The sequence below is a fragment of the Xylocopa sonorina genome, chromosome 5 (genome assembly GCF_050948175.1).
Source record: "Xylocopa sonorina isolate GNS202 chromosome 5, iyXylSono1_principal, whole genome shotgun sequence".
Classification (NCBI taxonomy): Eukaryota; Metazoa; Arthropoda; class Insecta; order Hymenoptera; family Apidae; genus Xylocopa; species Xylocopa sonorina.
The window spans coordinates 13,399,920-13,423,167 of NC_135197.1; the positions used below are offsets into that span (position 1 = coordinate 13,399,920).

Sequence of the window (23,248 nt, forward strand, 5' to 3'; positions counted from 1 at the left end):
AGTGGGCTGGTGAACTTTGAACCTTTCAGCCTCGCGTCGAACGCGACGAGCAAAGTCGTGACACCCAGCTTCGTCGTTGCTTGTTGCAGTCGCGCCAAAGTTCACCGTTCAACCGCAAAATCCGACGGAGGCGATCGAGGGCTACCCGGTGATGTTGCACTGCGCGGCGGAAGGCGACCCCAAGCCGACCATCCAGTGGGACAGGGACTCGAGGATGAATAATTTGAACAATTCCCACTTCGAGGTGCTCAGCAACGGGAGTTTGTACATAAGAGAGGTGCACATGGCGGACGAAGGGAAATACGGATGCACGGCTGGTAACAGCGGTGGTCTCAAGAGGGAGGAAGTTCAGTTGAACGTGAAAGGTGCGTATAGATCGCTTCGTAGTTCCTTTCTTTTTTGTTAGAACGAGATCTCGACTTTTTTTTATCTCGTTTCGTTCGTATCCAGCTGGCGACACGTACAGATTCGACATGGATTTGGAGCTGGGAGACGAGGGATCGATGATGACGAAGACGGTTACGATCACGCTGAGCGCAGCCGCGGCGTACATGGTGCTGGTCGTGGGTCTCATGCTGTACTGTCGCTACCGACGTCGTCGCAAGAAGCAGCACTACCTGCAAGAACAGGCGGAAGGTATAACGATATTGTATTAATATTAAGTAAAATAATAACGCGGCTGACCAGATGAATCGCAATCGCGCAGAGAAACTGGAGAACGGCGAGGTCCAGGAGGAGCAGACCGAGCTGAAAGAGACCGGGAACAGCAAGGTGAACTCGAGCAACAAGAAGAAGGAGAACCGGGACTCGCAGAACAAGAGCGACGGCGCGGACACGGCCCAGAGCCAGAGCAGCAACCAGTCGAAGAAGTCCAAGTCGAACTACGACAAGATCGCCGTCTCCCGCGCGAACCTGAAGGAACTGAAGCCGCTGGGTCGCGGTGAATTCGGCGAGATCTACTCGACCAAGTATCAAGCGGACGGCGACAAAGAGACGCTGGTGATGGTGAAGAGTCTGATCAACACGAAAGACGAGACCGCTCTGCAAGAGTTCAAGCGCCACCTGGACCTCCTGCACAAGCTGAACCACGAGAACGTGGTGAAACTGATCGGTCTGTGCCGCGAGGAGGAGCCGGACTACATGATCCTCGAGTACACCGACTGGGGCGACCTGAAGCAGTTCCTGATCGCCTCGCGCAAGGACAACAACACCAGCCCTAGCCACGAGACGAAACCACCGCGCGCGCCCCAGCTCTCCGTCGCGCAGATCCTCTCCCTCTCGAATCAGGCGGCGAAGGGCCTGAAGCATCTCGCGGACAACCGCCTGGTCCACAAGGACATCGCCGCTCGCAACTGTCTGATCGCTAGCAACCTGACGATCAAGATCTCGCTACCGTGCATGACCAAAGAGCCGTACCAGCAGGAGTACACGAAACACCGGAACCAAGTGATCCCGTTGAGATGGCTGCCGTACGAGGCCGTCTACGAGGACGAGTACTCAACCAAGAGCGACGTCTACTCGTTCTCCTGCCTCGTATGGGAGATGTTCCATCAGGCTGAGTTGCCGTTCATCAAGATGAACGACGAGTCGGTGCTGGCCGCGCTCAAGACGCAGACGCTCGCGTGGAAGCCGCACAAGGCCGCGCCGCCCGCGCTCCAGGAACTCCAGGCTCAATGCTGGGCGAACGACCCGCGGGAGAGACCGACCTTCGACGAGGTCGTCTCGAAAATAGGTGAAATTGTCGTCGACAGCTGTCTCTAGATTGATCGACGAACGCCACGAGGCTCTAAATCGGATATACCGCGATCCGGGTGACGATCGTCGAGGGTTTGTGAGGGGTGGCTGGGGGGGTTAATCGATTATCGCTCGCCTCGCGGCATTCTGTCGCGTCCATTAGCTCGGTTAAGGATATAATTTATTTATAACGAAAGGATCCGCTCCAATGACTGCTGAACGTCGGATTAATTAAGGATTATACGTGAGATCCGGTACACACGCTACAATATTATAAACGACTAAACGCAATATTTAGTATTCAGTATCAGTGTAACGATAGGTATTATCGATCACCGCACATCGAATATTCGTAAGATACGCTCTATATATATATATATATATATATATAAAACTGTCTTTCACGGACAAAGAAATCGCAAGCTACAGTGTGAATGCATCGTTAAGAAAGTATCACGACCATATCAACATTTAAACGAACGACGATTTTTATATCCCGCCTAATTCACGTCTACACGTTCTATTCCGTTAAGGTCTAAGGCTTAAGGATTATTTCTAGCGTACACTCGCGTCTGACACACGTTCGTATATAAATATTATATATATATACATACATAAATATAATATATATGTGTGCGCGCGTACAGGGTGGTTCGAGCCATCGCGCGATCACCTCGTGCACGCGCAACGATCAGAAAAGAAAAAAAAAAGGGGAGATCGCACGACATCGACTCGATGAGGATCAAACAAACGGCCTTGTACATACCGTGGGTATACGCGTAAGTTCGTTCTTCGAGTACGATCGCGAGAATCGAGTTTCCATTTTTCTTCGTCGGTAGACTATTCTTCCGAGGGATCCGCTGCACCCTGTGGTTATTCTTCTTTGCTGTCCCAATCACTTCCCCGAAGGGATAATTCTCGTGCTTGTCGACACGAACGTGACCAACTATTTTCATTTCTATCGCGGTACCTAAAAAGAAAAAAATATTGCTGTAGAGCACAGGTTTAAAGAGTCATGGAAATTCGTGCAACGAAGTCGTTTCCTTTCGTTCCCGTTGGTTTCGTTCCGCGCAGCTGGACCTATCGAAAAGGATGTTTCTCCGAAGATCGCTCGATCCTCTTCCGCGGTTCCGCTCTAACCGGGTGAGACGCGAGAGAAGATCGATCGGTGTTCCAAGCTATCTCTGCACACACGTATACGCATATTAAATATATAATGTATCATATACGCATCTAGATGTACGAGACGCAAAGGTAAAGGAAAACACTTGCCGATGAGCAGACTCTGTAACGAAGGTTCTCATAATCATAGCGAGTACAACCATTCCCTGATTAATCACGATTTCGCGAGTGCGCTCGCAGAGCTCCGACCTGGATCTTCAGACGCTTCCTAAGTGTTCGCAGTATATGCCAAGAAATATTCTTGTAATGTAAAGTACGTTAGGAACATACCTTGCAGCAAAGTGGCTGGCAGTTTGCAATCGTAGCAGGGCGAATGTCGGACTCGAGGGATCGATCGAATCGCTGCCTCGTTTGGCCGATCGGATCGTCCGCAAGGCCATCGAAGAACTCGTCTCGCGTCAGACCGCAAGGAAGATATTCGCCTTGGACGCGTTTCCTGCCGTCTCGAATCCACGGCTGCCGCCTCGAGAGTTTCCCGACCGAGTTTTTTATTCGCTTTCACCGCGTCGTTTCGCGCTCGATTTCAGGGTGAGACGAGGGGGTTGGCTTGCGACTCCCGCCACACCGTACGGCACCCCCGTCGACGACGAAACGAACGCCGCGCCGGTGATTTTTAATCAAGCGACACGTCTATTACGTCTAATGTCTAGTCATACGCGTGGATGGGAAGAGAAGAGAAAAAGAAATGAAGAGAAGAGAAAATGCAAGCGAGCAGCAAACGCAAGATCCATTTTTTAAACGACGTTTCATATCCCTAGGCGTTTTGTAATCGATTTTGATTTTTACAGTATTTTGTAAATATTTGTACTTTTTTATCTACATCGTACTTATGAATCTTTGAAATAGTAATGTGCTACGATTAAATAAAGGTGGGCAAAAAAATGAAAAAAAAAATGGAAACGGTGCGTTCCCAGTTTATTTCACCCTTTCCTCACCTTCTCCTCTGTAGTCTGCTGCGTGCTTTCGGGAACACGATTTCAGCTGGGTGGTAATGAAAACGTTCTCTCGTTATTACCTAATCAAATTTATTTTTACTTCATATTTCGTGGTACAGTCTATGTCTATTACGATATATAAAATAACGTAGTCGTCGAATGTAAACGGGTGAAACGGAACAACATTCGTAAAACGTCGACTGAATAAGCGCCCGGAAAAGAAAAAATCGAGTCAGAGGCAGTCGTACTGTGATTATTAAATACTTTATGTATATTTATATTTATATATTTATATATATATTTCGTATATGTATAGGAAATCAACGTGTATACGAAGAGAGAACTGATAAACGCAGTTTGACGCGAAGAGTATGTTCTTTTTTTTTTCCTTTTTTTTTTAGTAATATTTATATATTTATATATAAAGTCTAATGAATTACTTAATCCGTTACTTAGTACTTAATTCATTAATATAGTAGCAGCCTCACTCTCTAAATAGTACTAAATATAATAATGGTATAATGCGGTAATATATTATCGTTAATATAGATTATTAACATTATAAATAATCATCGTCAGAATCGTATAATAAACAATAGTACAAGGTGTTTTTTGTGGTTTTAGTGGTTTCATTTTTTTTGTTGCTTTTTTCCTCATCAATGTTATCATATAGTAATAATCACAATAGCGTATTCTGAAAAATAGATCAGGGTCCCGTGGGCAGAGAGCGGAGTACCTCGCTTACGCGTTTACCAAGCCACGGGGGATACCCGATTCCCTCGATCGGTTCACCGGACGGATCACCGATAGAAACTTTGCACGACGATCGAAGTCTCCTCCCCGTTCTCGTGTTCCTGTACTTCGTAGATCGCGATCGATCGCCGAGAACAACGATCCAGGGTTTCGTCCGCTGCCTTTCGACACGGTGACGAGGGACATTTAATGATAGCAGCGCCGGTAATAACCGATCGACGATGTCGACACGGGATCGTTTCTACGCGATTGTCGGCCCGTCACCCCGGCGTAAGGAGGATCGACCCTGCGATCTGCCCCTTCGAGGAGCGGTTCTCTCGTCCTCGACAGGGGGGCGAAGAGAATACGGCGTCGCAGGGTCGACGGGTAAAAAGATCGGGGAAGACACCGCGATCGCGGCGCACGATCGATCCACGGTAGCAATCTAATCTCCCCTTCGAACGCGTCGACGCGATCGAAATTGGTGTGTTCTCTTTCATCCGATTCCCAACAAGTTCGTTCCTCGCCCGCGCGCTTTCACCCCCAACAAGATCGTCCCTTTCCGCTTCTTCCACTTGTCCCACGCTCTCTACCTCTCTCTTTCTCTCTCGCGCTCTCTCTCTCTCTCTCATTCTCGCTTTTTAATCGCGTCTCTGCCGCTCTGCCTAGGGAACCCACTATAACAGGGCACTATGAACAGCAGTCTGCTGGCTAAGTGACTTTCCGAATCTACAATCGCTCCTCTTCATTTTCTCCCCCTCGTTCGTCATCCTTCTCGCATTCTCTCATTCTCTCACATTCGTTCTCTTTCTCACTCTTTCTCTCTCTTTCACTTTCTCTCCATCCCTCTCGATACTATTCGTCCTCTCGCTTCCCCCCTGCTGCTCCATCTCTCGCTCCGGCTCGCGTTCACCCCCCCCCCCTCGGTTCTTTGCCACCCTCTCTACCACCCACACCTCGCCGCGTTCGAAAGCTCCTCGTCGTGCTTTTCTTCCGCTACGAACGTTCCGCCTTCCCTTTACCTTAATAGCGAACTATGTCAGGCATAACAGACTGGTGGTTACTCTGAAAATGGAAATGAATCCTCTCTCCCTCTCCCACCCGTTTACAGTTTCCTCTCTCCTCGAGGCAAGCAGAAGCAGCTGCCTCGAGGGCCTCGCTACCGCGTCAAACGACGTCCGATAGACTATCGATACGCTTCCTTTTCCGGTGGGCGGCGAACGCGAGCCGGACGAATCTTTCGTTCAACATCCACCTCGGAATCCGCTAAAGCATTCTCTGCCAGCATGCTTCTTCTATGTCAGCATTCACACTACGTGCCAGCCGATAGTAAATCACTACTGTACCTTTTTTTCGCGTTATGATATTTTTTTACTTTACTTTTTTTTTCTTTTAATATTTTTTTTTTTTTTTCTTCGTTAATATTAGACGTGCCGTACCTCTACCAGTCAGCCTACTGCGAAAAAACACTACTAATCGTTCCTTCCCTCCCTCGCTCCCCGTCTTTCTCGCCCGTGTCTCACTCGCGCTCTCATTCTCTCGATCTCTCGCCCTCTCTCTCTCTCTCTCTCTTGTCCAGTCGGAAAAAAAGACACAGTTCACCCTCTCACCTACGCTCAGCACACGACCGCGCGCGCGCGTTACATCCTCGTCCCTACTGCCGTTTTATAAAGAGTATTGTATAATATCATTCTCGTGTCGTTACAATATAATTATCGGCAATAATATACCTCCGGTATTAATGCAATATCGTTATTATTAGTATTATTAATATTATTATTATTAATTATTATTCGTTCGCCCGGTGCTATATTCTTTTAAAATCGGCTCGACCGCCCGCGAACGAAACCCTCTCCCATCCCCCCACGATAACGGCGGGTCCGCCACGGGGAGTCGGGTAAACAAATGGAATTTCTCGCGCCATTCGAAACGTCGCGCGAGAAATCTCTAGCTTCCTTCTTCCGCAACACCCCCTGCCTCGACCCTCTCTCTCTCGATTATCCTTCTTCTCTCGTCCTCGCTCGCATCCATTCACACGCTCGCGCAGCCTCGATCGCGCCATCACTTCCGTCGATTCAGTCTCGAACGATGTTGCGTCCTCGTTGATGAAATATTCCCGCGAGTCGACGATCAAGCGGAGAACCACCCCTCGAGAAAGCTAACGCCGTCGCGGAAGCGTCCGTACTCCTTGGCCGCGCGGCTCGTAGCCCGTCTTTTGCGCGAGTTTAAGTATCGGGAAGTAGAGTCGATAGACGAGAGGGGAGGTTGAGAAACGTGCGATAGAACGAGAGTGAAAATTATGCCGCTGATTCCGTTGTAATTGACAGTGGATGCACCCTGCGACCCCGAGAACGGACGCCTCTCGACGGTTCCTCGAGGGGGTGGAAGGTACGGTCGTGTTTCATCCCCTTGGGTAACAACGGTTGTTGAACAAGTCGGAATATCTCGTCGAAAGGATGGCCGAACGCACTCTCTCATTCTCTCTTTCACTCTCTTTCTCTCTCTCCCACGCATTCTCCCTTACTCTCTTTCTATTAGTTACAGTAAAAAATAGCGTAAACGGCACTGTATTAGGAAGAAGCAAAATACGTGTGTACGTTCTCGTTACTTTATCGTTGATAAATACTATAGTGTTCATCTTGTCCGCCCGTTAAAAGTCCTCTGGTAATCGCGATCTCGTTTATTATTTTAGTTAACAGTATGATTATTACTTGGTAGTTATCGGTAATTATTAATTAGCGTTACATGCGGTAATTAGTGCTCGCCCGTCCATGTTACCAGTACGCGCGTAACGAGAGCCCGCGGTGCGTTTGCGTTAACAATTTCTCTTTTTTTCCGGGGGGGGATTCGGGGCTACCACGTTGCCGGGCTCTCTCTCTCTCTCTCTCTCTCTCTCTCTCTCTCTCTCGCTCACTTTCTCACACCATCTCCTATTCTCCTTCTAATTCTCTCTCATTCGCGCTACCTTTCGTACTCTTGGTAAAAATCAAGAAGAAACAGAAGAAGAAAAAAGAAACGAAGGATTCGTGTATATGCAGACTATGTATACTCGTGTCTGTGTACGTGTGTGTGTAGACGCATCCACTCGTTCTCCGGTTTCTTTACCGCACGCACTCTCTCTCTCTCTCTCTCTCTCTCTCTCACGCTTTCCACGTTTGCTCTTTTCTACACTTTTCACACATCCTCTCTCTCTCTTTGTCTCTCAGTTAATTACAAAGCACGAAAAGGACGACCGGTTGCCCCGCGGCACGCTCGATTCGATCGATCTCTATCGCAGCGTTAAAACAAAGTCGCGCGGCGAGGAGCGGGCCGCGGCGTAACCGAGCGGGGCCCCTTTTGCGAATAGCTTCAACGCTCTAGTAGTAGTTTAAATTTCATAACGTTAGGTACTAATGTGTTTCCTCATTCTTTATTAACCGGCTCGCCAACCGTTCCGCGAACCTCCCCGCGAGATCGCTCGCGATTCGTACAACCCCCGCCCTATCATTGTAAAACTACGACGTCTAAAATGTATCGAATTAACGCTAGATCCTCGATATAATAATCAGATCGGATAAATTAATAGTCGTTTAATAACCGTGTATGTATCCAACTAGGCTAGACTTCGACGGAAAAATATATTTATAAAAAGTTATAATATTATAATATACGATTCAAGCGTTCTCTATATATATATATATATTTTTATTTATATTTATATTTATATTTATTTATATTTATTTATATTTATATTTATATTTATATACCGTTCGCTAATCATCTACTTACGTCTAAGCTTTCATCATCGATCTTTTGTCCCGTACATGCTGCGAATCATCTAAAACGGAGCGCCTCCTCTTCAAACGAGGAAAGGCCCCGTGTGTCTACCTAATTATTTTATTTTTTATTTTTTTCTCAATTTATACTCGTAATATAACTGGCTAAACTTTTCTTTTCTCCTTTTTCCGTTTCACGCTCAAGCACGCGGGCATTCTCTCGTTCTCTGTTTTTTTCCGTCTCTCCATTCTCTATCCTTCTCCGTTCCTTCCTTTTTTTCATCTCTTCCCTTCTGCCATCCTTTTCCGCCTTCCCGTTAGAAATGTACAGATTAAAAAGAAAAAATATGTATATATATGTATATGCTCGAGCTTCTAAGCGATTGAAATGAAATAATGCATGAAAATCATCGCGTTCTGCCTCTCGCGGCGCACCGTCAACGTAAATTGTGTCGCATCGGTTCTCGTGCTTCCATGCTCTTCCCTCTCTACTCGTTCTCGAACGGAGGAATTCAATCGACACTGCTCGAAAAGAAAATTCGTTCGCGCTAATAAACGACGTCACGAATCAACCGTCGTTTTGGCTTCCTTTATTTTTTTTTTTTTGTTTTTGTATCTTGGATGGAATCCGTTCCTCATTGGCTGAAACAACAACACGAACGCGCCAGCTCCTTTGAACACGTTTAACACGTTTAATCTCTCTCTCTCTCTCTATCTCTCCCACTATCTCTTTCGTTCCTTTAACTCTTACTTACAAGTATCAACGTTCGATTATAATATCGTAAAGATTATAGAATTCTGAGTTTCCAACCCCTTCACTGTCCAACGCGTTGCTCAATCTCGTCCCTCGTAGCCTCGTCTCGAAAAAAATATCTCTCTCTCTCTCTCTCTCTCTCTCTCTCCCTCTCTTTCCTTCTTTTTCTGTCTCTCGTCCGGAGCCTTTCATGCATTACTTGATTCCAACTACGCGCGCAATCCTATCGTTCGATCGCCTATCCTCGCGCGAGCAGCGACTTTAGCCGTCCCCCGATATTAAAAGCTGGGTCGTCGGCGCGTACGTCCCTTCTTTCCACCCACGTCCCTTCGCGAACGTGCAACGAACGCGTGAAAATTGCTTAACGCTTAAAAATAGTAGTGGCACCAATTGGGTCGTCGTCGCAGTGAACACATATAAACCACGGGTCAACAAAGTGAACGGAAGATGCAATCGTTGCGATTCGCGAGCAACGGTCGACGTCGTACAGGTAGAAAGAGCACGTTTCTAAGGGAGAGACGAAAGAAGGGCTGATCGGATTTTGTGCGAGGGGAGCAGCAATTATTTTATCCGAACGTGTCCCGTTTGTGCGCCACCGACGTACGATCGTCGTCGCGACGTTCCACGGTGCCTACACGCGAGTGTACAAGTAACAATCTTTGGTATCGTGCCTGAGTCTTCCGTTTCGCGAAACAAATCCACCAAGGGGCAGCTGGTGGTACCTTAACCGGATAAAACGCGAGCTCGTCTACATATCGTATCGTATCGAACCTAGAAAGCGTTCAACTCCAAGTGAAAATAAGCCGTTAAAAATACTCGATCTATCATCGAAGGTACAATTAGATATTTTGCAACGACGAGAAGCGTCGGATCGTTTTTTTGTTTTTTTTTTTTTTATTATACATGGCAGCTTCGAATTGCGCGAATTTCCGCGCCTCGTATCTTTGTATATGTTACGTATGTGTACGAGTGTATGAGTATGTGTGCGTGCGTGTACGTACGTGTGGTATGCGCGTATAAATGCGAGTCCTCTTTGTCGCTCGTCAACCGCGTCGTTCCACGAAACGCGGTCGTTTCGTATTCGTCGGCTCGTGGAACGTGAAACCCGGCAATTTTTCGTACGAAACGCGATGGAAAATTTGCAAACGTTGACCGAAAGGAAAGTTTGTTCGTCGATGTCGATCTATGAACGGTGAACGGATGAAGGGACCCACCCACCCGGTCGGGGAATCTTGTCAGTCTTACCGTTTAGGGGGTGCGAGTGTGTACGTGTACGCGTGTGTCTGTCGGGCAGGCCTCCGAATCGAAACGGGGATCGACGATGAGAAAATACGAGTATATCGTTCCGTGTCGTTCGGTGTTGTTACCGTGTGCGTGTCGAATTGATAACAGGAAAGAAAAGAAACGAAGCGGTGTGACGCCCTCGCTCGTTTGTTCACAGAATCTCGCGATTCTTCTCGCGCGGTAATCCCGTTCGAGAGAACCGTGTAAAACGTTCGAAAAAGGAAAGGATACGACTGCCGAGAATCTCGTTCTCGCGCGTTCTCAAACGACTTTGCGAGTTTGCAGCTGGGAAAGCGACGGCCGGCTCGGTGAAAGCGTGGCGATAAATTCTTGTGAACAAAGGACCGTCAAGTTCGTCGCCGCCATCCATCGTGTATCTACCGTCTGAAATTCGTCAAAGAGTGTTTCTAATCTCTCCTGACCATCGCTCTCTCTCTCTCTCTTTCTCTCTCTCTCTTTCTCTCTCTCTTTCTCTCTTTCACTTACTCTCCCTCTTATTCTCTCAACGCCTAGAAAACACTTCGTCATATAGTATATATCACATACGCGTTACTTCTAAACACACTGAAATAAGAAGCACTTTAAGATAGATGTCTACGTGTACCATCGGGCCCAGATTCTAGATGGACTGATTCTCGTTTCTCCGTTTCTCCATCTGCCGCTTATAGAACTCTTAAACTCCGTCGTATATGTTATTTGTTTCTTCTCTTTGTATATATATGTATTATTTACATACAAGTCGTATGCCTCGTTCGTTCTTTGTCCCACCGCTAGCTCTCTCTTTCCATCTCTCTCTCCTCGTTTCGTCTCTTGCCCCTTTTCAACCATTTGAACAGTTTTCACGCACGCATAACTCTCCCACAACTCTTCCTCACCCTCTCTTTCTCTCTCTCTCTCTCTCTCTTTCTCTCTCTATCTTTCTTGCTTGCTTTCTCTCACTGTATTACGTATATGTGCAGGTGGTGAAACATATCTCTATATACGACAAAATTAGGAATCAGCCTTGGTAAACTGTTGGCAGGTGAGGGGATACTGCCGATCGATCGATCCACCGTAAATAGAACGTGGCGATCTCCGCGACGATAAAATCGGGGAAAACGGTCGCGTAAACGGCACGCGACGCGCACGACCGAGAACGGTGGTCGCGCTCTTCGCTTCTCTCGGTGGCGGCGTGTAATCCTGCGTCGCGATGGAACAGGAGGAAACGCGTGCGACGGATACATATATTCGTCGCCCCTTCGAGTTTCGAGGCACGCGGTAGTATTACGCGAACAATAATGGCACTGTCGATCACTCGCGTTAAATATTACAACATTAGAAAAATCGCAAGTCGAGTCCGACGATAGTCTCTTTTAATTGACGTTCACGAGAAGAAACCCCTTTGCCGTAATACTACGCGCGCGGTCACGGGAACCGATCGGTACGGGCAATCAGCGGAGATCGCGACGTACGCGTGTGTACCTCTATCTCATCCGTATTCCGGATTGGATTTCGATTGGATTTGACTGCGGAGCGGAGCGGAGCGGCGCGCGTATCGGCGATTCCGACGATCCGAAAGGCAACCAAGGATTCAAGTGCGAACGGAAGCGAACGCGGAACGAAAAAGAAAGGCGCACGCAAAAAAAAAAAAAAAAAAAAAAGAGGAAAAGAAACAAAACAAAAAAAAGAGGGAAAGTCAGCGGCGCGTAGGTCGAGCGGCCAGACGCGACACGCTCCTCTACTACTATACAGGGTCGGAACGCGCGGCTGGGCCGTAGAACGGTGTCCCTGGTGCCGGCGTCGCGTAACAAGAAGCAAAGTACGACGGCGGCGGTGAGGAGGAGGAGGCGGACGCCGCCGATGCCGCCGTCGATGCCGCGGCCGCCGCTGCCGCCGCCGACGACGAGGACGACGACGAGGACGACGACTATGACCGATAGATGAAGCTGCAGGGCGGCGTGGGCGGTGGCGGGGAGCTACCGCCGCCGCTGATGGCGATCGGTACCAGGGTCGGCGATGGCGACGAGGAGGGAGGCGACGGGGAACTGGACGATACGCTCGAGGGTGGCGAGGGCGATTCCAACGCCCTCGGTCCCGCGAGCTCCCGATTCGACTGTCCCCCGGACGTCACAGCGCGACTACTCCTGCCCGCTGACGTCGCGTTGTGCCGGTTGCGTGCTGGCCGTCCTAGGCTCCGGTGACGGCCGCCTCCCTCCTCGCTCGTTTCTCAGAGATAAACCTTCTTCACGCTACGAGTGGTCGCGAACCCGTCGTTGCGCCGATACGCGTCCCCCTGGTGGGATCGTAGCGTCCCGAAGTTGTCCCTAGGCCGGAACGTGTAACCGTCCGGGAACTGGAACAGCGTTTCCGTCGGCGTCGGCGGTGGTTTCCTCATCGTGCCTTTCGGCGAGTGCAGCTTGGGTGGCTGCGGGACCAGCACCGGTTCCGCGTAGGTCACCTCCTCCTGGGGCAACAGTTTCGGCTCTGTCGCTAGTCTGCTGTAATGTACACGTCAAGAATACCGTTCGTCAAACACTGTACACGTTGTTCCATCCGCCCTCGAACTCCCTCGCGATGCTTACGTGTTCACGTTTTGCCGTTGCTCGAAGTACTCGTACTCCGTGTCCGGATACGGTAGATTATCGTCCTCGTCTTTCCTGCACTTGCGCCCGCACAGGTAGCCAGCGACGAAACCGACCAGCAGAGCTGCCAACGCGCCGGCCACTACCGCCATCACCAGCGTCTCCACGGAGTACTGCGGCGGTGGAGAGTCTGCCGCCGATACTTCCGGACCTGCGAACAACCCAGACGAGTTTCGCGATCCATCCTTCTCCTTTCCCCTCGCTTTCGCCCATCCATAGTCGGTGGGTCTTACCCGAATTGTCCTGCTCCTCGTCCTGCATGATATTTATGATCTCCCCGCCTGGATTCTCCTTGGCAGGTGTCATGGGCTCGAATTTGTTCTGATTCGAGGATATCGCGCCAAAGTTACCGGCGTCCTTGCTCAGAGGACACGACACGTGCAGACCGGTCGCCACGCTCTGCAAGAATCTGTTCACGTCCGTGACCGCGGGCCCCACCAGGGCCCTGCACTTCGACTCGAACCTGTCCCAGGCGCAGTAAGGATCCTGCAGGGCCACGCATTCGCCGCACGACAAGATCCGATCGCTGTAGCAACGGTGCAACCTCAGCGCCTGTACCTGGCTGTCGGCGATCACGACCAGCCTGCCGTCCTCGAGGCCGTCGCCCGCCTGCGAGGCCCTGACCACCTTGATCCCCCGCACGGGCACCGTCTGCGGGAACGCCTGGATCTCCTCGATCACCACCGGGCTGACCTTCAGGTGAGTGTCCGCGGACTCTGCGTTCACCGCCTTTATCACCTTCCCGTTGTCCGTGCCGATGAACAGCACGTCGTACGTCTTGCCGCCGGGCGTCTTCACCTGAGGGTCCACGGCGATCTGCGTGAATCTGTAACTGCGCGCGACGTCGTGGACGGTTAAACGAACGGCAAAGAATAGAGAGGTGGGTTCGCAGAGGCTATCATCCGAGGGATGGACACTCACTGAAAGCTGGTGCGTATCACGATCGGCTGGCCGAAGAAGCTGGGCACCAGATCGTCCATCAGGGAGTGGGTGTGGATGAAATTTAGGGTCAAATCCGGGAGAGATCGGGAGTCGTTGACGCACTGGCCTGGCCTCGGGTCCGGCACTTTCGTGCTCTGCACGGGCAGCCAGTTCGAGTTGATGGCGCTCTGCTCCTTGAAGTTACCCTTGAACGTGTCCGTGATGTCCTGCAAGGAGAACGCGCAGACGGCCGAGCCGCTGATGCTGTTCACGGGGGTGGTGAACGTCCCGTATATCAGCTGCGCCGACTTACTCCCGTACTGGCCCGATATCAGCTCCGTCGTTGATTCTGCAAATAACCGGCTGACGGTGATTTCGGGCCTCGTTGCTCGCGCGACCTCGCCCGTGCCCCGTCGACGTTTACGACCGCGCCGGCGAATTCTTCCGACGCGCTCGAATTTATTTCCTCGACCTCTCGGGACGAGCCAGCGCCGCCGTTTAAAATCAATGACGCTGCGGCGGCTACGGCGATACCATAAACCAAAGGAACGCCTGGCGTTTCTTTAATCGACGATACGTGAGACGCGTTCCCCTACGGCTTTACGGTATCGCCGTCTTAAGAGAGAATCGGTGTGCGATCGGGTACTTACGTATCTCATTGAAGTAGAAAGGAAAGTCTCCGGTGACGGAGCAATTAAGACGGGACTTTAGGAACGAGGTCCACCTATTGCGATACCGATGCGGACCACCACGGTCTAATTTACAAACTCTCGCCACGCGAGAATAAACGGTCTGCAAAGTAAAACAGAGTGAAGGGGGGCGTGAAACGGTTGCGCTGTTTGTCTCGCGATCGAGCCGCCCGATAAAATCGCGTGCCGCGATGTTGCACCCTTGCCCGCGCGTGCCCTCGACGCCGCGGAATTACAAGCGCGTCCCCGCGCGAAACTCCGCGTTGCTATCTTCAGACGATAAATTCGAGTCGAGGACGCGACTCGCGGTCGTAAATTTTCCAGCGATTCGAAGAAACGTGAATAGAGACCAAAAAGAAAAAGAAAGAGAAAAGAAAAGAAGTCCTTCCATAAGGGAAGACTGGAGCGGTCTCGTCGTCGCGAAATGTCTGATCGACGGCTCTCGTTCGGGCATTTTATCCGGACGTCTCGACCTCGAAACCTTCTCGCATCGATCGCTTTACCAACCACGCGTATAATTGATAGAGCGATTAGACAATGCCAGCCACCACTTACCTTGCCGCAGTTTATATATTCCACGGCGGTTTCCCTGAAGAAGAAGTAAACAAAGTCTCCCTGGGCCATGGAGCTCACGAAGTTTGGCGCTGCAATTAGAATGCGCATGCATTACAACTTCATTATTGCGGTTATGAGCGGGCGCGCCGCGGTGGCAGGGGTAAACTTTTCTAATAAATTGTTATCGTTTATTAACCGTCCTCGCGACGCACGGATTCTCGGAATCGTCGCGATAATATATACGCTCGAGAGAAAAAGGGGGAAACGTGGCCGCGAGAGACGCGATCGAAGGGACAAAAACGGCGATGTCTCGTTAAAAAATCATCCCCCGTCGGTGGATGCATCGCCTGACGGATGTTAGGGTGTAGAAAACAATTTCGACGCAGACAGTGCTCCTTCAGAACGCGAAAGCCGGCGATAAGCCGACCGCGAATACGCGAGAACCGTTTCATTTGGTCGATTATTCGACGGCGGGGGGTGTCGCGTTTCCGGCCTCGATTTTTCTCCGCCGGCTCTTCCGCGTCGTCGCGCACGCTGCCGTTCACGACCGGCCGATAAAGTGGGAAAACTTTATCGATTTATTAACTTGACAGGGTTTTCATAAGCTTCTTAGGATTCATAAAGTAATATTAATCTCATGCGCCACGTAGGTATATCCGACCGAGCCGCGCCGCTCCGGCCCATAAATTTCAACCCCTCACCCTCGCGCCCGCGCGCTTCTTCCCACCCTCGACGGTGGTCCCTCGACACCCGCCCTCGCCGATCCATCTGACGCGTCGCAACGCCTCGCGTCGTCCAGCTGTCCTTCTTTCGCGGCGCATTTAACCCCGCCATCATCGAGACAAAGTACCGGAGAAATTTCGCGGCGGGCCAGCGGAACGAGCAGGGAAATGGAGGAGGATCGGCAGAGCCGCGCGCTGCCTTTCCCCGTCCGTCATCCGGTTTTACGATTACAAAAATGCTGCCGACGGTGGAACGACGGCCGTTCGATGAAAATCGACGATGGACGACCCCTCGTAACGAACGCTCCCCGTTGATCGCTCGCCCGCCCGCTGCCCCGCGAAATGGTAACGACGTTGCAATTATTTCGCGGGCTGGAAAAAAATGAAAATTCCTCGCCGCGATGCGGTTCGCTCCGCGTCGCGTTTCCATCCCCCTTCTCGCCCACCGTGGCTTTCCGCTGGCAACGAGCCGCCGGAAATTTCGAACGACCAACGAAAAAGAGACGGGGACAGCCGGATCGGCCGCCTGGTGCGGCAGAGCGGGACCGTAGACGGAGAGGGAGAGAGAGAGAGAGAAGCGAATTTCCAACGAACCGAGGGAAAATCAATATTATCCAGCGGCCGGAGAAACTTGATTAGCGTCCGTACACCGTTCAATTAAAATACTTTAAGCGAACGAGCGAGCCCGCGGAACAAGGTGACGCATCCGCGGTTTACTCTTCCCCTGAGCAGCGTGCCCCGAGCGGCGGATGCCGCGCAATTTTTCATCCACCCAGCCGTCTCTTGTTTACGACGTACTCCTCGTATAGCCTCCTACGAGGAGCACGAGGAATTTCCGCGTCCTGGTCTCGCGCTGCTTAACCGCGCGCTCCTCGTTGCCGCGAGCTGTCGTCCCTCTTCCATCCCCCTCGAGGTAACGAAGAATATCTTCGAGATTCGTACAACCGACAGCGGAATAGCCGCTTCGATGACGGGCGAATTTATCACATATTTTTCCTTTTCAAGTGCTTTCCTCGAGCAGTCGACTCGGTAAAAAGTTTCCGTCGCTCGGATGTAGCCGCGGCCCCGTCATCCCTCGGTATCTAAACTATAATTCTTCCCCGAGCGGTGGACCGTCCGAAATAAAAATTCGACCTTTCGACAGAACCGCTGGGGAACCGTAACTCTCGTGTTCGCCGTTCGTTTTTCCACGGCGAACACGCGTTGGATATTACGCTCGATCGGGCGTGGGCGCGCGGAAAGCCGGGCGAAGAAGTCGGGGGGGAGGGTTCGACAGGGAAATTTACGGGGATCGTTTCGATGAAGCGGTTAATAATAAGAATCCGTGGACGAGAAAGAGACAGGGAGAGAGAGAGAGAGAGATAGAGAGGGAGCGAGTCGTTGAACCGACGGACAGGGGGCGGTAGGCCGGTCTCTTATCCGGATTAAAATTTCCCATCGACGGGACGGCGAGCCGCGAGACGTATTTCGTCGACGCGGTGCTGCTTTGTCATTATACGGATATGGAAGAGCCGCGGAATAATCTGGCCGGCGCACGGCGAGCGTCGAGACCGCGGAATCCACGTACACGCACGGTTAATCTCGGAATTACACCGCGCGGATTAAAAGCAGCGCGCGTTTGTTGGATACGAGCGGACGATCGCGACGTTTCCGAGTAATTTCTCGCTCGGTGGCTCCGGGCCAGAATTTTCCAAGTCGAACCTGGGCTGCTATCGAAGGTAAATACCGAGTCGAGCTGAGCTGCGCCTTCGATCGGTGAAAAGTTCACGGTGGATTCTATCCTCGATCGCGAGGAAACAGACGAGCGCAGGGTGTATCGCAGGTGTCTGAGCTCGGTTGCGTTCCCGGCTCGACCGACTGTACAAAGTTTTTTTTCCATCGCTACCCTCCGAGATCGTTTAGCGTACCGTGCGATAAATTCTTCCTCGTACCCTTGCCCCACCGACCTTCTTTCGCCCCACCGAAAACACTCCAGCTGTTTACCCTGCACACCCATCGCGAGCCACCGCTTCCTATATTTTAATTTTTAATCGCGTGCCAACGTCCACCGTTCCGCCTCCGATTCATCATTCCACCCACCCCGTTGTCCGTTCTTTTTGTCTAACGTAAAACAACCGTTAACCTATTTTTATTTTCAACGAGTTTTTTTTTTCGAACAAGTTTCATCGACGCGACGATCGAACCGACTCGAAGGATCGCTCACCGTTCAGGCTCTTCGAGTCGTACTGCTCGGTCTGCAGCGGCTCCCTGTAGATGATCGGGTCCATCCCCGCGAAATCGGCCACCGTGCCTGTGTAGAGCTCCCCGTCGACGTAGACGAAGGTGCTGTTGTGCTGCGGATCGTACGGGCACATCGCCTGGCCCGCTTTCTCCCGCCTGCTCGTGTAATTGCCCGCGTGCACCACGTACTCGCGACACATCGGCTTGAACGCGTTCGTCGCGCATACCAACAGCGTGTTCGCGTCCGTCTTCACGAGGATGCGAATGTAGTTCTGGCAATTCTCCTCGGGCGTGCCCTTCACCAGGCACATCTTCACGTCGCTGTCGGTCGAGTACCAGGTCAGCCTCTGCTGCTCGGTCAGGTCGGTCAGGCTCAGGTTGTGCACGAGATTTCTGAAACGCGAGGAACGTGATTAAACTCCTTTCCACCTCGACCTTCCGCTATCCTGAACGGGGAAAAAGACGCGGTCCACCCTTCGAACGCGTTCGATCGAGGGGGTTGCGAAAAAAGGGGAGGAAAAACCGAATCGAAGGATTCGTCGAGGATTCGAGCACCGTCCCGTTCCGTTTATTACGAACGCGGCGAGATTTATGGCGCCGCGGGCAGAGAGATCGATAGTCCGAGAGGTCTCGAGCTGCAAATTTTCCCCGTTGCCTCGCGACAGTTCGACGGTAAACAATCGGGGCCGGGTCTAACGCGACGATAAACGTTGGAGGAAAAAACGCGAACCATCCACCGAACGATCCGCGTAATTCGACCGGCGACGAGTGCCCATCGACGACGCGAGTGACCCAATTATCGCGAGGATCCCCTTTCAACGGCCGTTTTCGTGTCTTTCACGAGCGAACGAACGAACGAGGATCCTCTCTTCGTCGAGAGGAGAAGAGGAACCGAGACAATCGATCCGGATTGGGTTGGGTCTTCGACGACGATAAGACGATGCCCGCGATGCTAGCTAGGCGGTATCGTTCGACCGTGGCGAAAAGAAAATGGGCAAACTCCAAGCGGTCGAACTCTGTTCGTCGACCCAAATACGTAGCAAAGCGGAAACGCGTTCGACGCGATTCGACTGTGCCTCGGATCTCAGAGCAACGATAGCCAGATGTATCGCGTTTTAATTACGGCTCGCGTCTTCTCCCAGTTCCTAAGAAGAGCAACTACTTTCCTTCATTTTTTTTTTTTTTTCAAAGATCCCCGCGCTTCGAGTCGCGCTTGCCCGTCCGCCGGAGCGCACTCGAAGCGCCGTCGAATGAGGCGTACAAAGAAGTTTTTAAATAAAGTTCGACGATCTCATTAACAACGAGGGGGGGGAGAAGAACAGCGTTCCCGGGGCAGCTCTCGGAATTCATCGTCGACGGAGCTGCGCCAGGAGGGAGGAGGGAATCCGTGGAAACTCGTTTCCACCGGGAAAGTAGTCCGCGCACGTCGAGATCGAGGAGGGCCCCGAGAGTCGATCGCGGCAGGGGCCCTCGACGAACGCCGCGGCAAAGAACCGGCGGACGAAGAAACGGTCCTTTAATTAAACCACTCGCTCCAAATGAATCCTCTATTTACCTTCCGCCGACCAGAAGATAGTTCCCGTCCCGTAGCATCAGCCGAAAGTAGTCTGTGTACGTCTCGTTCCCCGTAAACCTGAACACATCTTCCGCACCTGGAAAAGAAAAGCAGAGAGAGTTGCAGCGGTTGGTTTCTTCTTTTGGTCCGTTTCAAAAACTGGGATAATTATCTTATTCGTCTAATTAGCCAGGCCCGGGGGGAAGGTCCGTTCGACGGGACCAACACCCACCCCTCCGTCGGCGAACCGCGAAGTCGGCTTAACAAGCGTAATAACTCCCTTTTGACCCGAAGAACAAACGGCTTCAGATCGATCGAGTAATCGAGAACCACCTCCTCGGCGATCGGCAATTTTTTTTCACTCGACAGGAAGCTACTTCATTATCCGCTAATTAGCTATCTATTAGTTCCAACGGGCCACAGCGCCGATCGATCGGTACTTCCGCCGCCACCCTCGCAGCCGCCGCCTTCGCCGCGCCATCTCCGCCGCCTCGTGCTCCTCATCCGCGATCCGAACGAATCTCCCGGAAATTTCCGCCGAAATTCGCGAGCCTCGTTATCGCCTCGTATCGTCGAAGCTCTCTGATCAACGAGCCGCGCTACCTCGCGAACCGACGCGCACCGATTACCATTCTCTTCCGTTCGACCGACTCGAAGGCTGTATCGCGATTATCTGCGAGCGAACGCCGATGACCGTGCCTCTGGTGAACGTAATTCAGGTCGCAGATAAACGCGCGACAATGAACTGGATGGCATCGAGCGAAGCGGTTCGTTAAAAGAGAGGACCGCGCCCTTCGCCATGGTAAGACGTTGGCCAAAACGATTAACGTGACGTACGTTTACGTTGGTTTTCAACGATTTTTCGCTCGTTGCGAACGATTGTTCGTTTATAGAGGAGTAAACGGGACTCGCGAGATCGCTCCGCGCGTCGTTCACCGAACGTCTGAAGCGCAATTAACGCGCTCCTCCGACAGCAATCAATACCGATGATTCGAGCGTCGCGTATGCAATTTAGGTCGGCGATAGCCGCGGAATACCGACGAGCGCGGGGGACGCGGTGCAGCGGGGCCATTATCGGAGGATCATACGTCTTGCACTGGAAACGAATTAACGTCACGTTGGCTCGCGTTACATTCGTCCACGTCCGACGGGAAAGCCCGAGAGAATCGCAGGGACGGACGTCGAGGTGAACGATTTTAGATAGAAAATCGCTCGAGGCTCCACGGTTCGACCACTGGTGTACAGAGCGGCTCTCGTTGCTCGCTTATTATACGCTCGCCGCGTGTAGAAACGTTACAAACGGGACCCGAGCCGGACGAATCGATAGCTATCGGTCCACCCCGATGCTTCTTCTTTTTCCTGCCGAGTTCACGGGAGATCGTATCTCGCCATCGCGCGAGGTTATCGAAACGGTCGATCGTGAAACAGAACGCGAGGAAAATCGCGGAAGCAACGGTTCGACGAAACGCAGGATACGCGGATAAGGGACTGATTGGGTTTGGTCTCTCGCGGTGATTGGACTCGGAATTAAACGGGTCAGCTTGGTTACACCCGTCGGCTCTGCGCTCGCTGGGTTATCGCTCGCGAAAATTAGCCGGTCGATCGCAATCCCGCGTCATCGTTCTCACCCCCTCGAGCTTCTTTCCATCGACGTCGTTCGTTCCCCGCCTCGACGTTCGAAAACCGACCGCGACGATCGCGGTACGACGACGATTTTTAACGAACGACCTCTCGCGGCTCTCAGGCTCGCGCGCGAAAGCGTTTAAGCCGATATTCGCGGGCCGCCGCGTCCGCGCTCGACGCCTCTTCCTGTCCACTTTCATTTCGGCACTTCAATTCCCAGCGTTAATTGCGCCGTGCGTCGCCCGCCGCAAACCCGCGCATTTCCATCCTGTTCCAGAGACTCACTAGGTCACTGGGCGTTTCTGTACCCCGAAACGCCGATCGAGCACGACTCGCCAATTAACGAGGGGAAAATATGGCGCATCGAACTCGAGGTCGCGAGGAACGAGTCGCCTTCGCGCGACTATCGCGGTTCAAAGTTCCCTGAGCCGATCGCGGACGAAAATATCGAGCGTTGACGAGGTAAACGGGAGGAGATAGCGTCGCGGTGCACTCGCGGAGGTGCTTTCGGAGAATATACCGAGGAACGCGAGGCGAAGTCTGACCAGCGGCATTGATCGCTGCTACTCATTAACAGCTCGAAATTGAACACCCGCCACGGCGGAACAATTGGCAAAGTTCGGCCGCGGAAGTAGTTGTCGTTTAATCAACCGAATCGCCGCGATCGGACAAACAGTTTCGGAAATTCCCGTCATAATTGGCGCGGCTAACTTTTCCCATCGTTCGCGACGTGGAGCAAGTTCGATCGCGGGGCAAAGTTCGCCGCGTGCTCGCGAGATTCGTGTCGTTTAACGAGCCGGGCGAGCGTGTCTAACTGCTGGGGCTGGCACGCGAACCGCGCATATAGAGGAGGACTCCGCGCGCGCGTCAGCGCCGTGAAAATATGGATATTTCTACACGGAGGGCCATTTACAAGGAAGTCGAGGGCGTAACAGAGCAGCCGGAAGATAAGGAGGACGCCTGGTGAATTAATAAAGAGAGAGAGAGAGAGAGAGAGTGTAGGCGTTATCTTTCGATCTGATCGTCTGCGAGGCGCGCAAGCCGAGGGTGCCACCAGGGATTGGGCATTGAGCATACTCGTAGTCGAGAAGTGGATTATCTCCGATGGCGGTTCACCGCACGAGAGTGGACCCACACGGGTCCCCGGTTTACACTCGCGGAGGGTTAAGGAAAACGGTCAGCGGACGACAGAGTGAGAGAGAGAGAGATGGAAAGAGTGGCGTTACGTCGAGCGAAAGTCATTAAAGTTTCGCACGTGCCAGGGTGACGGTACTGCCAGCAACGACCCTAGGCCATTATTTTTTAACGGCCCCCCTGCAGCTACCTCTCGGCTCTTCCGGCTACGTTTCCACGCACGCACACAACCGGGACAGCGGTCTTCGACCCGCGGTTAAACCATGACTAATGAACGAGTCCATCAACCGACCCAGCCTCCTCTCCCGCTGCTTTTATTCCGCCGAAAACTACGCGCAAAAACCGGCTCGACTAGCGGTTTCGAGCGTAATCGCGGGTCGAACCGAGACCTCGATCGATCCGCGACTCCAGTCGTTTTTTGTCGAACCTCGAGAAAGTCAGCGATCCTCCTCTTAAACGGCGGACAAGAAGCCTCTCAGCGAAGGGTCGCTGCGATTCTTAACCAATTCCACTCGGTTTCGATTAACGTCAGTACTCCCAGTTATCCGCGAGCAGATTTACGCGAGACGCGGCAGCCGAACAGAGGAAAGAGAGATCGCGTCAGCAGGGAGTCGCTGTTCTTGGACAGCGACGCGAGCGTCCCTCGACGCCGCGACGCTGAGACCGCCGCTGACTGCACTTCAATTTCGTTGGGACAACACGTGTTTCCTTGGTCGTGGCAATCCCGACGGAGGGACGAGGAGCGAAGAGGGTAAAAGGGACCAAGGCAAAGGAAAACGGAAGTCGGGAAGGCGGAGCGCGGCGAAGGGAAAACAAGCGAGACGAGAAAGAT

At 52.0% G+C, this 23,248-nt stretch overlaps 2 protein-coding genes across 3 annotated transcripts in view; one reads left to right on the forward strand and one right to left on the reverse strand.

Moving 5' to 3' along the window:
• LOC143423365 (electroneutral sodium bicarbonate exchanger 1-like) overlaps nucleotides 1–23,248 on the forward strand; it is a 284,457-nt gene that overhangs the window by 26,312 nt on the left and 234,897 nt on the right. Inside the window, exons 7-9 of the mRNA XM_076894625.1 lie at nucleotides 90–365; nucleotides 451–636; nucleotides 707–785. Coding sequence (XP_076750740.1) covers nucleotides 90–365; nucleotides 451–636; nucleotides 707–785 — 541 coding nt within the window. The remainder of the gene's footprint in view (nucleotides 1–89; nucleotides 366–450; nucleotides 637–706; nucleotides 786–23,248) is intronic.
• The window catches only part of Sema1a (semaphorin 1a), an 86,949-nt gene continuing 75,751 nt past the window's right edge, over nucleotides 12,051–23,248 (reverse strand). The window contains exons 2-9 of one of the 2 annotated variants that reach the window (XM_076894631.1): nucleotides 19,660–19,756; nucleotides 18,088–18,497; nucleotides 15,163–15,251; nucleotides 14,569–14,710; nucleotides 13,919–14,267; nucleotides 13,231–13,829; nucleotides 12,938–13,148; nucleotides 12,051–12,850 (exon numbers count right to left, since the gene is read on the reverse strand). In XM_076894631.1, coding sequence (XP_076750746.1) covers nucleotides 12,583–12,850; nucleotides 12,938–13,148; nucleotides 13,231–13,829; nucleotides 13,919–14,267; nucleotides 14,569–14,710; nucleotides 15,163–15,251; nucleotides 18,088–18,497; nucleotides 19,660–19,756 — 2,165 coding nt within the window. In that variant the 3' untranslated portion in view covers nucleotides 12,051–12,582. Of the gene's footprint in view, nucleotides 12,854–12,937; nucleotides 13,149–13,230; nucleotides 13,830–13,918; nucleotides 14,268–14,568; nucleotides 14,711–15,162; nucleotides 15,252–18,087; nucleotides 18,498–19,659; nucleotides 19,757–23,248 lie in introns of both variants that reach the window. The other variant, XM_076894630.1, reaches the window with a different exon arrangement.